General features: G+C 40.0%; 1 protein-coding gene across 1 annotated transcript in view; it reads right to left on the bottom strand.

The window, feature by feature from the left end:
• The window catches only part of LOC107659696 (rho GTPase-activating protein SYDE1-like), a 30554-nt gene that overhangs the window by 2712 nt on the left and 13401 nt on the right, over positions 1–14441 (bottom strand). The window contains exons 2-7 of the mRNA XM_016448719.1: positions 9064–9846; positions 6040–6921; positions 4884–5113; positions 4680–4806; positions 3044–3213; positions 1990–2272 (exon numbers count right to left, since the gene is read on the bottom strand). Of these exons, the coding sequence (XP_016304205.1) occupies positions 1990–2272; positions 3044–3213; positions 4680–4806; positions 4884–5113; positions 6040–6921; positions 9064–9846 (2475 nt within the window). The remainder of the gene's footprint in view (positions 1–1989; positions 2273–3043; positions 3214–4679; positions 4807–4883; positions 5114–6039; positions 6922–9063; positions 9847–14441) is intronic.

Below are 14441 nucleotides of genomic sequence, written 5' to 3'. Positions count from 1 at the left end.
GGGGCAGTAATATTATAATGAGATCCCTTTGCAACGTCACTAGGGGAGCGAAATCAGACGCGCTCGTTTTTTCAGACGGTTGCAGAAAAAGGCTTCCCAAAACAAAGTTACTGAGTTAATAATCTTTTTCACGTTTCCTTGGTTGGTAGATGCACCGGGGACCTGATTATAGCACTTACAACCTGGAAAAGTCAGATTTTCATGATATGTTATTCAAACAACGAACAGATTATACAGAGAAAGTGAGCAAAGAACACAGCATCAACGGAGCTTTTTGAAACTCAGAATCAGTTTTAAACCATTGCGTCACAAAACGATTCACTGTTTCGAAACGCTCCAATTGGATTGCGTACCGCAAATCATTTCATTCAGATCAGGACTTCTTGTTTATTGAACTGTTGTAAAAAAAAATCAATATCACATTTGTAATCATGGTAATTTTGGAGAAAAACGCCACTCTTCATGTGAAATTGATCAACTATATAAAGTTGTATAAATGTATACATTTTTTGCCCCGCTGTCTTGAATTTGTGATCATTCTAAATGTATTTTAATAGTCCAAATCATGCAGTGAAAGAACACACTAGTCTAGACTTCATGTAATCTTTGCGTGCGCTCTGTAGGTGTGTTTTTAATGGTTTTTCCAAAATACTCGATAATGTCAAATTGCACATCGTTAAAACAACAATTACAATATTATCGCAGACGATATATATGTGAGCCTGGAGCACAAAAGCAGTGTTAAGTCGCTGGGGTATATTTGTAGCAATAGCCAACAATACATTGTATGGGTCAAAATTATACATTTTTCTTTTATGCCAAAAATCATTAGGATATTAAGTAAAGATCATGTTCCATGAAGATATTTAGTAAATTTCCTACTGTAAATATATCAAAACTTAATTTTTGATTAGTAATATGCATTGCTAAGAACTTCATTTGGACAACTTTAAAGATGATTTTCTCAATATTTAGATTTTTTTGCACCCTCAGATTCCAGATTTTCAAATAGTTGTATCTCAGCCAAATATTGTTCTATCCTAACAAACCATACATCAATGGAAAGATTATTTTAAAAAAATTGACCCTTATGACTGGTTTTGTGCTCCAGGGTCACATATTAGGGCTGATGCGACCAATGGTTCAAAAGATTTTACATTTATGGGAAAATATATCCATACTGGTTTACAGTGGGAAGTGAGGGAATGCAACAATAGCCAGACTCGACAAGACGCAGACAATGTGAAGTGGAGTTTCATTACCGTTCCCTCATAGATTTATTGAATATGTATATTGGATATTTCAAGACTTCAGACATGACTCATCCAATTATAATTTTAAGAAATGTTTATTCTTTGGGTCTAGCTTTTAATACGGAAGTGCATTACCATATGGATAAATATATTATACTCATACCGATTTTGGAGATTCTGTCCACCTCTGGTGGCTAGTATTTTATGCATGCATGCATGTATTTATTTTTTCTGGAGGAATGTGTTTATTATAATCTGTCCTATCATAATCATCTTAAGTGCTTATGTTCTGTTTTCTTGACTGCCAGACATGGAGAGACCACCTTTCAGGTGTCCGACACAAATTACATGAATCCGAACGAAGCTCTCGCTCATTTCAACCGGCACAAAACGATTCACTGTTTCGAAACGCTCCAATTGGATTGCGTACCGCAAATCATTTCATTCAGATCAGGACTTCTTGTTTATTGAACTGTTGTAAAAAAAAATCAATATCACATTTGTAATCATGGTAATTTTGGAGAAAAACGCCACTCTTCATGTGAAATTGATCAACTATATAAAGTTGTATAAATGTATACATTTTTTGCCCCGCTGTCTTGAATTTGTGATCATTCTAAATGTATTTTAATAGTCCAAATCATGCAGTGAAAGAACACACTAGTCTAGACTTCATGTAATCTTTGCGTGCGCTCTGTAGGTGTGTTTTTAATGGTTTTTCGGGTCACAGACTCACCAGGCCAGAGCTGCAGGAGATAGTGCAGTGCTTCTATGTGTCGTTTAAAGTCCACAGCGCTGGCGATCTCTTCACTGTGTGCAAAACTACGGCCTCCTCGACCGGCCCCGGACCCTGCCAGGGCCCCTGATCCGGGAGCCGTCATCCCGGCCTGCCACGACTCCTGTGTGGGCGTCAGGAGAACCGGCCCGAAACACACGGCCAGATTCTGGCACGTCATTCGGTTGCTTTCGCTGTAAGACGCCACCAGACTCAGATGATCCAGCAGGAAGGAAAGAGTCGCCTTCAGCAGACACACAAACACACCCATCAATCAACAGCAAGCACTAAACATGCATTAGCAACCCGCTTTAATTCTGTAATATGACAATTTAAAAGTGAAACTGATATTCAGTAAGGCAGGATTTGATTCTAATCACACAGACTTCTATGCATTTGCCAAAATGTGCAGTACTGTATCCCACAATGCAATGCACTTTACTTGAGCTTTCAAGTGCAACAAATGTACCAGAAATATCAGCTGTGATTTTTAACTCATTTGTGACCCTGGAGCACAAAAGCAGTGTTAAGTCGCTGGGGTATATTTGTAGCAATAGCCAACAATACATTGCACAGGTCAAAATTATACATTTTTCTTTTATGCCAAAAATCATTAGGATATTAAGTAAAGATCATGATCCATGAAGATATTTTGTAAATTTCCTACCGTAAATATATCAAAACTTAATTTTTGATTAGTAATATGCATTGCTAAGAACTTCATTTGGACAACTTTAAAGATGATTTTCTCAATATTTCGATTGTTTTGCACCCTCAGATTCCAGATTTTCAAATAGTTGTGTCTCGGCCAAATATCGTCCTATCCTAACTAACCATACACCAATGGAAAGATCATTTATGCAGCTTTCATGTGATGTATAAATCTCAGTTAAAAAAAATTGACCCTTATGACTGGTTTTGTGCTCCAGGGTCACATATAATAGAAGACTGGATTCACTGGGACTGATGAAATGCATGCTGTGATGATAAACACACAGTCAGACAGATGCATTACCCGCTCTGCTTCAGGAAGACACTGCAGCAGTGAGACGGTGTTTTGTGATCGCTGAGCGTCGCTGGTGTTTCTGCAGGCCGGTCGAACCATCATGGTCTCTAACACCACTTCATACAGGGTCCTCGTGATGAGAGGAGACGGCAGCTCTCGCAGGTAGTCTTTCAGAATGCCTGACAACAACATTACAAAACAATCAATACTTTCCACTGCAGAATTACCTTCAAGTACCTTGATATACCAAGTAAATTATGCAAGCATTTTAACTCAGAATTCAGACTTTTTTTGTGCAATTTTCTCACAAAATATAAACTCAAAATAAAGCAATAAGCCCCGTAAAGCTGTGGTTTACAGTGAATTTATAACAGCTAAGGGGCGTTGTTAGGTATGACGCAAAGCAGAGTAAACCATGGCTTCACGGGGCTTCTTGCTTTTATAAAACGGTTATTCCATATACGTAGTAAGGTTTCACGAAATAAAACAGAGCAAATAAAGTGTAATGATATTAATAAAAACAGTATTCTTCCACCAAACAATGTAGCTCCTCAGAAACAGTTGTGGTTGCAACAAAGTGGTTGCCGAGCAACACACAGACGTAAACAAAGGTGTATGTTACTTTGTAGAGTAATTTACAACAGCTTAGAACGCGGCTCAGCCAATCAGAATCAAGCACCGGAACTCTCCGTTTTATAAATTGTGAGATATAAACCTGAATTCTAAGAAAAAAATTCTGAATTGTGAGATATAAACTCAGTTTTGACAGGAAAGTCAAGATTCTTTTCACCATAGAATAAAAAAAAAAGGTAATTCTGACTTTTCAAACATACAAATCTGAGTTTATATCTCACATTTCAGACTTTCTTCCTCGCAATTCTCAGAAAAATTCAGAATTGTGAGATATAAATTTGCAGATGCAAGGAAAAAAAGTCAAGTTTGTTTCCACCCGTTATTATTTTAGTATCATTTTAAGTATTACAGTTTTGTTAATATTTTAAATTTGATTTAATTTTTAGATTTTAATAATAATTTAATTAATTAGATTTTAGATAAAGTTATAGTCATTTTTGCTGTGCATTTTTGTCATTTTATTTGTGCATTTTATTTTATTTGTTTTGTTGTTTTTAAATACGTCTATATAGTTTGTGTTAAATTTTATTTTAGTTTGAGTTATTTTAGTATATCACGTTAAACTAGATGAAAATGAGAAATGTTGCCTTGGAAACTAGTTGAAATGAAAATAAGATTAAGCTTTTTATATTTTATTTTATTTCAGTTAACATTTATTTTATTTCAAGTAATAAAAACGTTTTTTTTATTACGTTTTTTTTTTGTTTTAGTTAACTATAATAACACTTTCCACCAGTGAATTAAAAAAAAAAATCGGACTTTTTTCCTGACGAGTTTCCATCTTACAATTCCAACTTCACTTCTCAAAATTCAGAGTTTATATCTCACAATTCTGACTTTTTCTTATAACTACGAGAAAAAAATATCAGAACTGTGAGAGACAAAAGTCAGAACTGTGAGATAAAATGTCAATTTTACTTTTTTTTTTTTTTAATTCCATAGCAGAAACCAGCTTCCATAGTAAATATGTGGGTACATATATCAGATTGTGTGTTGTCTGTGGCTGACTGACCGGTAATGACGTTGACGTCGGGATAGAGCTCATCGTTTAAGGTAACCGCTGCACTGTCCCTCTCAAATGCATCCCGCAATTCCTTCTTCACCGCTGCGGAGCCACAAAGACGATATAATCCCACGACCTACAGAAACGCATAGTCTCTCAGTACAGTCATATTTAATGCACATCGGGTCTGACAGATCTCTGAGCTCGTCTCACCTTCAGTCCTCTCCTCTCGATCTCAGAAACACACTTCTGAATGATCAGAGGCACTTTGAGCGCAGATGCCTCCTTCTCCACCAGGTGGCGCAGCTCCATCCCAAACACTTTAGGAGGAGGCAGGTCACTGAGGCGGGGGAATGGGGTCACAAACTGCTCCAGAAGGGTCAACTTCACATACAGCAAACCGCGAGGCTCCAGACGGACACACAGCTGCTGACTGCGAGAAGCTGCGAGAGAGAGACAGACAGACGAGATAAAGAGATAAGGGCAAAGCGCAAGATCAAAGCCAATGCAGGGTATGGCTGGGTGGAAGGGCTGTTGTGCAATGGTATAAATGTGTCAATGCTACAGAATTTATTATATAATGGGGTCTTTCCTTGTCAAATCTACCAAATTTCAGAAAATGTTTGATTTTGTTTATACTTAGTGTTTTGCTTACAAACAGTGATGAAGGCCAAAATATTAAAAGTCATGGATAAATATTTACTGAATAATCCACTCTTTTGTAGAGAAGCATCAAGATGAATCTCACCTGAGATTTGGAGCCACATTAGAGGGGGAAAAATGACTTTATTAATATATTTTTAAAGAGAGATTGGTATATTTATACAGAGATTGGTAGGTCTATTAGTAAAATCTGTTGATTTTAGCACACTTTGTTGCATTATATGCCAATGGTGACAGCTCAAAAATGGGAAAAAACACTTTAAGTATTTTTTTTTCAAAGTTTCCATGGCTGTAACTCAAGAAGTATTAAAGATATCGTAATATTCATTTAATATCTTAATATCCAAACTATTCTTTCTTTAAAACCGTTCTTTGTTAATTTTTATGCCCCCCCTCCACTCTACAAAATAGGGTATTTCTCAGTAAATATTGATCCACATTGTGAACACATTGGCCAATCAGCAGTGTTTAAGAATCAGCTCAACAGCACTCAAATGTTAGCGGGTAATGGACGTTTTTAAAATTTCAGTACCGACTGGGGGGGGGGGATTTGTAAGGCTAAACCTGAAGTCGAGTCACTATAGAATTCAACTGATGTACTTGCAATCTTAAAACAGCTTAAAAAATGGCTCATCCAATCAGAACTTAAAGTGGGAACTATCGGTTTCACCTTGTGACTTGATTTGCAAATGAGCTGTTCTCTTACCCTTGAAGAGGTGCGGTATAGCCACAGCACCCAGACAGCACACCCGGTTACGTGCGGTAGCAGCAAGCGCGGCAGAGGCGTCGTTTCCGCTGGCATTCGTTGGCGTCAAAATGACCAGTTTGAGTAGCCGCGCCCTCTCGAGCTCCAGGTTAAAGGTGTGGTTTAGTGGGAGACACGCCCCTCGACAGGTGAGCAGGGACGTTCGAGCCCGGGTCACCCCATCCACTTGAATGGCACAGAAGACTTCTTTAGTAGCGTCGTTCCGAGGGGATCGTAGCAGCTCATCAACGCCCAGCAGATGCACCGTGAGCAGCCCTGACAGTCTCTGTGCGCAGCGAGGATGATCTGCCAGCGAGTACAAGCGGAACGACTCTGCGTCTGCCACAGCAAGTGAATCCTGTGGTCCATGGTGCGGTGGTGGTGTAGGTGACCCTTTCAACCCCTGACCCGAGCCCTGCTTTGGCAAGAGTTCTGGTGAGTCTCCATCACTAAGATATCCTCCCTTACTAGCAGAACATGTTCGAGAGGATCGACGCCTTGGCCTTGCGGGTGCACTGGAGTCCAGGTGGTACTTGCTGATGACGTTGGACGATTCCTTGCGTGCATTTCGTGGTGAAGCCTCATCGGACGCTCCCGGTGCACTGCTGGCGTTCCCTTGTCCGTTGCGCTGATTACGGGATGAGCGTAGGCTAAGCTTCCGTCTTAGTTCCGGAAGCTTACGCATCTTCATAGAAAGCCGTCGCACTGTTCCTGGAGACCTGATCTTGTCAATTACACTGCTGCCACTTCCACCCTCTCCTGGGCTTTTCTTTGGTGCCCCGGGACTGTCAGATTTCACACCACTAGCAGAGCTAATACAGTCCGACTGCAGCACAATCAGATCTGAACCGAAAGAAACACACAATGTTAGAAACAAGGAATTTAACCTTTAAGATGGTCCTGAACCTTTAAGAAACCCTGACAGGCAAGTCGAAGTTGTGCTCTAGTATCTTGTGGTACAAGTCTTTTCCAAAACCTAGTGAGATGCCTTGCTGTTTACCACATACGTAGGCAACATGATGGACAACAGAAATGGAACCTTGGGAGTGGAAATGGAAGCTTCTAGAGATCCTGAAGACCTTCATTAGCTGGTCAAGGTGTGTTTAATTAGGGCTGGAGATAAACTCGTCTAGAACAGAGGTTATCAACTCTGGCCTGCGATCCACTTTGCTGCAGAGTTTAGCTCCAACCTTGATCAAACTCACCTACCTATAACTTTCTAGCATTCCTGAAGATCTTGATTAGCTTGTTCGGGCGTGTTTGATTAGGGTTGCAGTTAAACTCTCCAGGAAAGTGGACCTCAAGGGCCAGAGTTGAGAACCCCTGGTCTAGAAGGTGAGCCTCCAGGAGGAGGATTGGACACCCCTGTCATAAACTGATTTGGAACACTCGTCATCGGGGTGGGCAACTCTGGACCTCAAGATCCACTTTCCTGAAGAGTTGAACAAGCTAATCAAGTTCTTCAGGATTACTAGAAAGTTACAGACAAGTAAGGTTTAACAGAGTTGGAGCTAAACTCTACAGCAGGAGTGTCCAATTCTGCTCCTGGAGGGTCACTGTCCTGCAGAGTTTAGCTCCAACCCTAATTAGACACACCCGAACCAGCTAATCAAAGTCTTCAGACTCACTAGAAACTTCCAAACATGTCTAATGGAGCTAAACTCTGCAGGACGCTAGCCTTCCAGAAGCAGGTTTGGACACCCCTGCTTGATGGGACAGTGAGCCTTCGAAAGTGAGCCCAGCCCTTCTCTACATCAGTGGTCTCCAACCACATTCCAGGAGCCCTCCAACACTGGACATTATGCAGTCTCTTTTGTCTGAGACACACATTTTAGGTCTTGGAGTCTCTACTAATGAGCTGATGGCCTGAATCAGATGTATTTGATTAAGCAGACATGCAAAATGTGCAGTGTTGGTGGGATTCCAGGAAAGTGGTTGGGAACCACTGCTTTACATCAGAGGTGGGCAACTCTGGACCTCAAGATGCACTTTCCTGCAAAGTTTAACCAGCTAATCAAGTTCTTCAGGTACTAGGAACCTACAGACAGGTGAGTTCCATCAGGGCTGGAACTAAACTCTGCAGAACAGTGGGTTTTTCGAGAGCCAGAGTCGCCCTGCCCTTCTCTACATCAGTAGTTCCCAACCACATTCCAGGAGAACCCACAACACTACGTCTCCTTTGGCTCACACACCCACTTCAGTTTGGAGTCTCTAATGAGCTGATGACCTGAATCAGGTGTGTTTGATTGAGGACAGTTTTTGGGGGGGGGGAGCTCCAGGAAAATGGTTGTGAACCACTGCTCTACATCAGAGGTGGGCAACTCTAGACCTCAAGGTCCACTTTCCTGCAAAGTTCAACAAGCCAATCAAGGTCTTCAGGTACGAGAAACCTACAGACAGATGAGTTCCATCAGGGCTGGAACTAAACTCTGCAGAACAGTAGGATTTTGAGAGCCAGAGCTGCCCAGCCCTTCTCTACATCAGTTGTTCCCAAAAAATATTCCTGGAGAACCCACTACACTGCATCTCCTTTGGCTCACACACCCATTTCAGTTTGGAGTCTCTAATGAGCTGATGGCCTGTGTCAATTTTTTAATTATGTTGAACTTTCTGTGACGCATTCTGGAATTGCCTTCTCCATGACTGCTGCAATAAAATGCGGCCAAAAAAAGGTTTCTTAGAAGGCAGCATAATTATAATTATGCAACCTACCTTTTGGAACAGGCTTCACCTCTCTGGCACACCTAAAATGCTATCTAGGGTAGGCAGCTCACTAGGTTTTAGGAAAATAACTTCTAATTATATGTAATGTGGTTGATTCCCATCCTATTTTTGAACAACATTTCAACTTACTATAAATATTGTTTCAAAACAGCACTGCTCATTTTAACCTCAGTTTTAAGACCAGCTGTGTGAAGTGCAAGTATGCTGGCAATGCAGCTTAGCTTGTGACAAACTCTTACATAATAGAAAGCCTGACCATACCCGAACTATCCGCCCTGATGATGTCGGCCTCAGTTTGAATCTCTCTCATTTGATGTACGCCGGTGGGACTCAACCCCCCTGATCGTTTCTGATCTCTTTTCTCCTTTGCCAATTCCTCAGTTTCTCTCCTTCTCCACGGATCTCCATATTTTTCCTGAGCTGCTCCTCCGGTGGCCCTCGAGTCGTCCTCTTCAGGAATGGGGTTGTACCAAATGTTTCCATCTCCGCCTGGGCCCTGTCGCCACTCTGTGATTCTGGCTGGGAGGACTTCATCTGATGACTGGGGCTTTCCTGTGGACAGTACCCAGGCCCGACTACTTCGGTCCAGGTGCTGGAGGTAGGCACCTTGCCCAGAGATCTTCGCTGAGCTAGAAGAGTCACACATATCCACAAAAGCTGTAGATGCAGGGGTCAACTCCGGCAAACCGGCGTCAACAGAATCGCATGGTGTCCTGGAATATCCAAACTCCAATTCCAGATCATTCTGCTTCCTCTTCAAACCATCCTCACTCAAAGTCCTTTGGCTCCAGGCCTGTTTTGAGACCTCAGCCTTTCCTGAGCACAAATCCCAGTCCTGTGGCCCGTAGACCAGGCTCGTACACAGATCTGTGTTGGCTGGGTCTTTGCTTGTAGAGGGAAGTTTAGCCCAGTTCTGTTTTTTGGAGACGGTGATCTGGGAGCGTCTGGTACACTCCTCCACGGTGGAGCTCTCTGTCTCAGCATGACCTGAGGTGGATGCAGTTGATGAAGAACTTTGGAAAAGGTCCACCTTCCCTGTCACTTCTAAGGCAGAGGAGAGAAACCAGCAATCATTACCATAGCAGGAGTTTTGGCCTTATTTGGTGTTGAAATATTTGTCTGGATTGGAGTGACTAACTTGAAAAATGGATCGCTGGAGACTTGCAACACTCGGAAATATCAAATACCACAAGTAAAAGTGAAACTGGGGGCTATTAACCTTTACAGGGATTGATTCCTCCCTAAAACAACATTTCTGAGATGAGTTTACAGTGACGTATGTGGACAGAGAGCAGCGAAGAGAGAGGACAACTGGAAAGAATTAAAAAAAAAAGGACCAAAAACAGACATCGAGAGGAGGGCTGCAGATAATTACCATCTCCTTCTCCCTCCCCTCTTGCACATGTGGAAGTTTCTCCAAACTCCCTCCTCCCCTGTTTTCCCCTCTCTCTCTTTTCGTCTGTTCTTTCCCCTCTTGAAATTATGAGCGTGGCTTGTGACACACAGTTAGCCAAATATCTTATCCAATTCCAGAAGCCATGAATAACTCCCGTGTGCCCTCCAGATCGGCTCTGCGCATTATCTCTTCTGGCTTGCATGACTCTGGAAGTGCTGAATAAAAACATCGCTGTCAATTGCTCTTTAGTTAGCACTGCACATGAGTATGTCAAAACCGTTGCTAGTTGACAAGGCCAAGACAACACTCCACAACCAAATGCCTAAACCGCAAATGCTGCTTAAACACTGCACGGAGCTCTGATGGAAAGTTTGACAGATAGGAATGTGCAAGTCTAATTTGAGGGCGCAGAGAGAGCCGGATCAGTTTGAAATCAATTGGGAATACAGCAAATTGGATTTCCGTGCACTCGCCTTAACCCGCCCGTCTGAAATTGCCACTGGTCATATGATGCCTACATGTGTTTCAGGAAAAGTTCAAATTCAGCATTTAGACGAAATGCGACTTTCACAGGCATTTCGATGTCTGCTGAAATCGATGCATTCTAAGTGTTCTCTAACAAGTGGCTTTCCTGTAACTCAAGCATTAGAACATGGCGCTACCAACACCAAAATCAAGGGTTCGTTTTCCAAGGAATGCATGAACTGATACAATGTAAATGTGCACATTGAATGCAGTGCAAGTCGCTTTATATAAAAGCATCTACCAAAATGCATAAATGTAAATATAAATGACATATAGTGCAAACTCTGTTTTCAATAAATATCCTGGTTCGCTCTGAAATATGTCGCATTACAGAAGCCAAATTGACTTCAAGATGAAAACAGAAAAACACAACACAGACCCCTTTATGCTTCCCTGAGCAGGAAGTGTTAAACTACGTTAAATGGGCCAGCAGATGACTTCCTGTTTTGCCTAAGCAGCCAAGAAAAAGAGAAGGAGGGAAACAGACAGCAAGAAGCTAGAGCTACTTGCTGAGATATTTCACAGACAAAATGCACAGATAAACTGAAGGAAGATGCAGAAAAGCCTTTGGCAGACACCTTTATCCATACTTTTTTTTTTTTACCAGTTCATGCATTCCCTGAGAATCGAACCTATGCCATTGGTGTTGCTGGCTTTACAGGTTGAGGCAAGCATATATTCAAAGATTAGGATAAGGAATAAACAAAGTAAAAAATGAAGACAAAAAGATAACAGTGGCACACATGGAAGTCCGAAAAGCCAAAACAGGGAGCAATTTCAGTGACAAACACACAGCTGTTGGGCCGCTGAGAGGTTTTCAATGAGCGGTCTGTGTAAAGGGCTTTCCTTCACAGCTGGACAGACACACACACACTTAACCCTATTCACTATTCATTACAACACCCCAGAATACACACGCTCACACAAAGCACGCTCTCATGGGCACTCACCCTTCACCTCTGACGCTCATTCACCAGTCTGTGTGTTTATGAAGTCCTTTCTGGGTTTAAACAGCACATTGATAAACTGGTCTGGCTCTATTTAGTTTGGTGCGACACGAAATAGCCACATGCACTGGAAAACCTTTACATAGAGCTTCAGTTTAGTCATTTACAGACAGTAGATCGACTAAGACGATTAATCAGATGATATTTGGCCATTTTTACATTATCAGCATCACCAATAACATGTTTGCTTAGAGAACTAACAGAAGTGGAGTTACACACACTGCCGTTCAAACATTTGGATCAGTAAGATTTTTAATGTTTTTAAAAAAGTCTCTTGCTCATCAAGGCTGCATTTATTGTTTAAAAATACAGAAAAAACTGTAATATTGTGAAATATTATTACAATTTAAAATAAAGTTTTTCTATTTTAATATACTTTAAAATATAATTTATTTCTGTGGTCAAAGCTAAATTTTCAGCATCATTACTCCAGTCTGCAGAGTCACATGATCTTCAGAAATCATTCTAATATGCTGATTTATTATGTTGAAAATATGTTGAAAATAGTTTTCCTGCTTCTTATTTTTTTGGAATCTGTGATACTTTTTTCAGGATTCTTTGATGAATAAAAAGTTAAAAAGAAAACCATTTAATCGAAATAGAAATCTATTGTAACAAATAGGGTCGGTACATTTTTTTCTTTTGAAAGAAATTAAAACTTTTTTCAGCAAGGATATGTTAAATTGATAAAAAGTGATAGTGAAGACTTGCATTGTTAGAAAAGATTTCTTCTTTAAAAATCTTACTGATCAACCTTTGAAACAACAGAATCTGAACAGTATCAGAAACGACACATTTCAGCTTTGAAGCACTGAATGTTAAAGTCAGCACAGATGTGTTTCGAAAAACGAATCCATGACAGATCGCTGAAAGATAAAATGTGATGAAAACTTTGGCTTCATTAACCAAACTGACAAGGCTGCGTGCATGTTTGTTTGCTCCAGAGTTTATTTTGGCAGTGTGAAATAATTAGTGGCAATGTTTGCTGAGAATATTCACGGCGTAACGGTTAAAGAGTTTTTCCCAGAACGCCGATCCCTCTCCCCTTCAGCCGCCCACATCTCTGCTGCATAATTTGAGACATCCCCCGAAAACACATGCCAAACTATTAATAATCACATCAGGAAAGACTAAAAACATGGAAGCCGATCTTCTGTTTCAAAAACAGAGGCATTAAGTTATTTCAACTAATAGAGCAGCAATAATAAAGACAAAACAAATATGCATGATCTTTAAAACTATGGCGTTGTTTTGGCCTCGTCTAAAAGAAATGTAAGAGTGAAAACAGGCCCAATCCAGAGGGAAACACAATTTGGAAAAGCCTCGTTCTCTACAGATCCCCCACGAAGATGTTTCCTCTGAGAGCTCGAACCATCAGATCAAATCTGCGGAAAGTCTCTCAGTCATTAGTTTGAGAGGAAACTCGCTTCTAAACATCTGCGCTCAATGTTCTCTGTAAGTTTTCTGCTTGCTGAGTAAAATCTCTTTCTGATGGTCAGAACTGAGCAGTGCACAAACTATAAAGATTGCATGCTACGGAAACTAAAACAGACATAAATGATGTAGATATTTAGTGCAGTTGTGCAAAAACTCTAAATGCATGCTCTAAACATCGTGCATTATTGAATTTTTTTTGTCTTGTTTCTCTAGATAACTTCAAGGAAACTAGACATAAAAGCATAATCTGTGTCATCTGAGGGCCTCGAAGTGAACTTGAACAATCTGTACTGTTCTAGGATGAGCTTCTTATCTCAACGATTAATCAGCGCTGCTTATTCCTGCTTCAGTTTTACACAGAAAAACAATGGACATCTTATTGAAGCGCCATCCACTCATCAAGCTCTGATGCTGGAAATACAGTTTTCCACACATTTTTGATGTTTTCTTTCTGCGCAGGAGCAACATCAAGTGGAACATTTTCTACAATGCTCTGTTCTTCAGTTTGGAAGCAGGTCTCATCTCTGTTTAGAGCACGATTATGGAATTAAACATCGGCCCAGAACGGCATTATCAGTTTATTAGTATGACCAGATGCTGACAGCTGCATTTCTGCTTGCATATTTTCACAGAGGGCCTCAAACCGCACAGTACACTCTACTTCTGTTTGGACGCAGGCCAATAAAATCTGCTTTCCCATACGACTAAAAAAAAGTGTTATTTTAAACACGCTGTAAACAAAATAGTTAAAATAACTACAAGAAAAATAAATGTATAAATAACTAACTGGATGAATGAGTAAAAATATTGAAAACATATTTTAAAAAAATTAGCCAATGTTAATTTATTTTGATTTTAAAAATATATACAGTACATTTTAATGTATAGACAATATTTTGAAATAAATTTTATAACACGATTAATGTAAATATGCTGTAAACAACAATAAATACAAGAAAAAGAAATGACTAAATAACTAACTGGATATATAAATACATCAATTATTTAATTAATTACTTAAAAATATATATATATTTTAAATTAGGCAATATTAATATGTTTTGGTTTTAAAAATAAATACTTATTTTTTATTTATATATAACATTTTTAAATACATTTTATAAAACGTTAATATTCTGTAAAGAATATTAAAATAAATAAATAAAAATGTTAAATATATATATGTGTGTATATGTGTGTGTTGTGTGTGTGTCTGTGTGTGTGTGTGTCTGTGTGTGTGTGAGTGTGTGTGTGTGTGTGTGTGTGAGTGTCTG

The sequence above is a fragment of the Sinocyclocheilus anshuiensis genome, unplaced genomic scaffold, assembly GCF_001515605.1.
Source record: "Sinocyclocheilus anshuiensis isolate Anshui unplaced genomic scaffold, SAMN03320099.WGS_v1.1 scaffold75, whole genome shotgun sequence".
Lineage (NCBI taxonomy): Eukaryota > Metazoa > Chordata > Actinopteri > Cypriniformes > Cyprinidae > Sinocyclocheilus > Sinocyclocheilus anshuiensis.
Note: the sequence above shows the minus strand (reverse complement) of the source record. Positions and strands in the feature narration are given on the sequence as shown.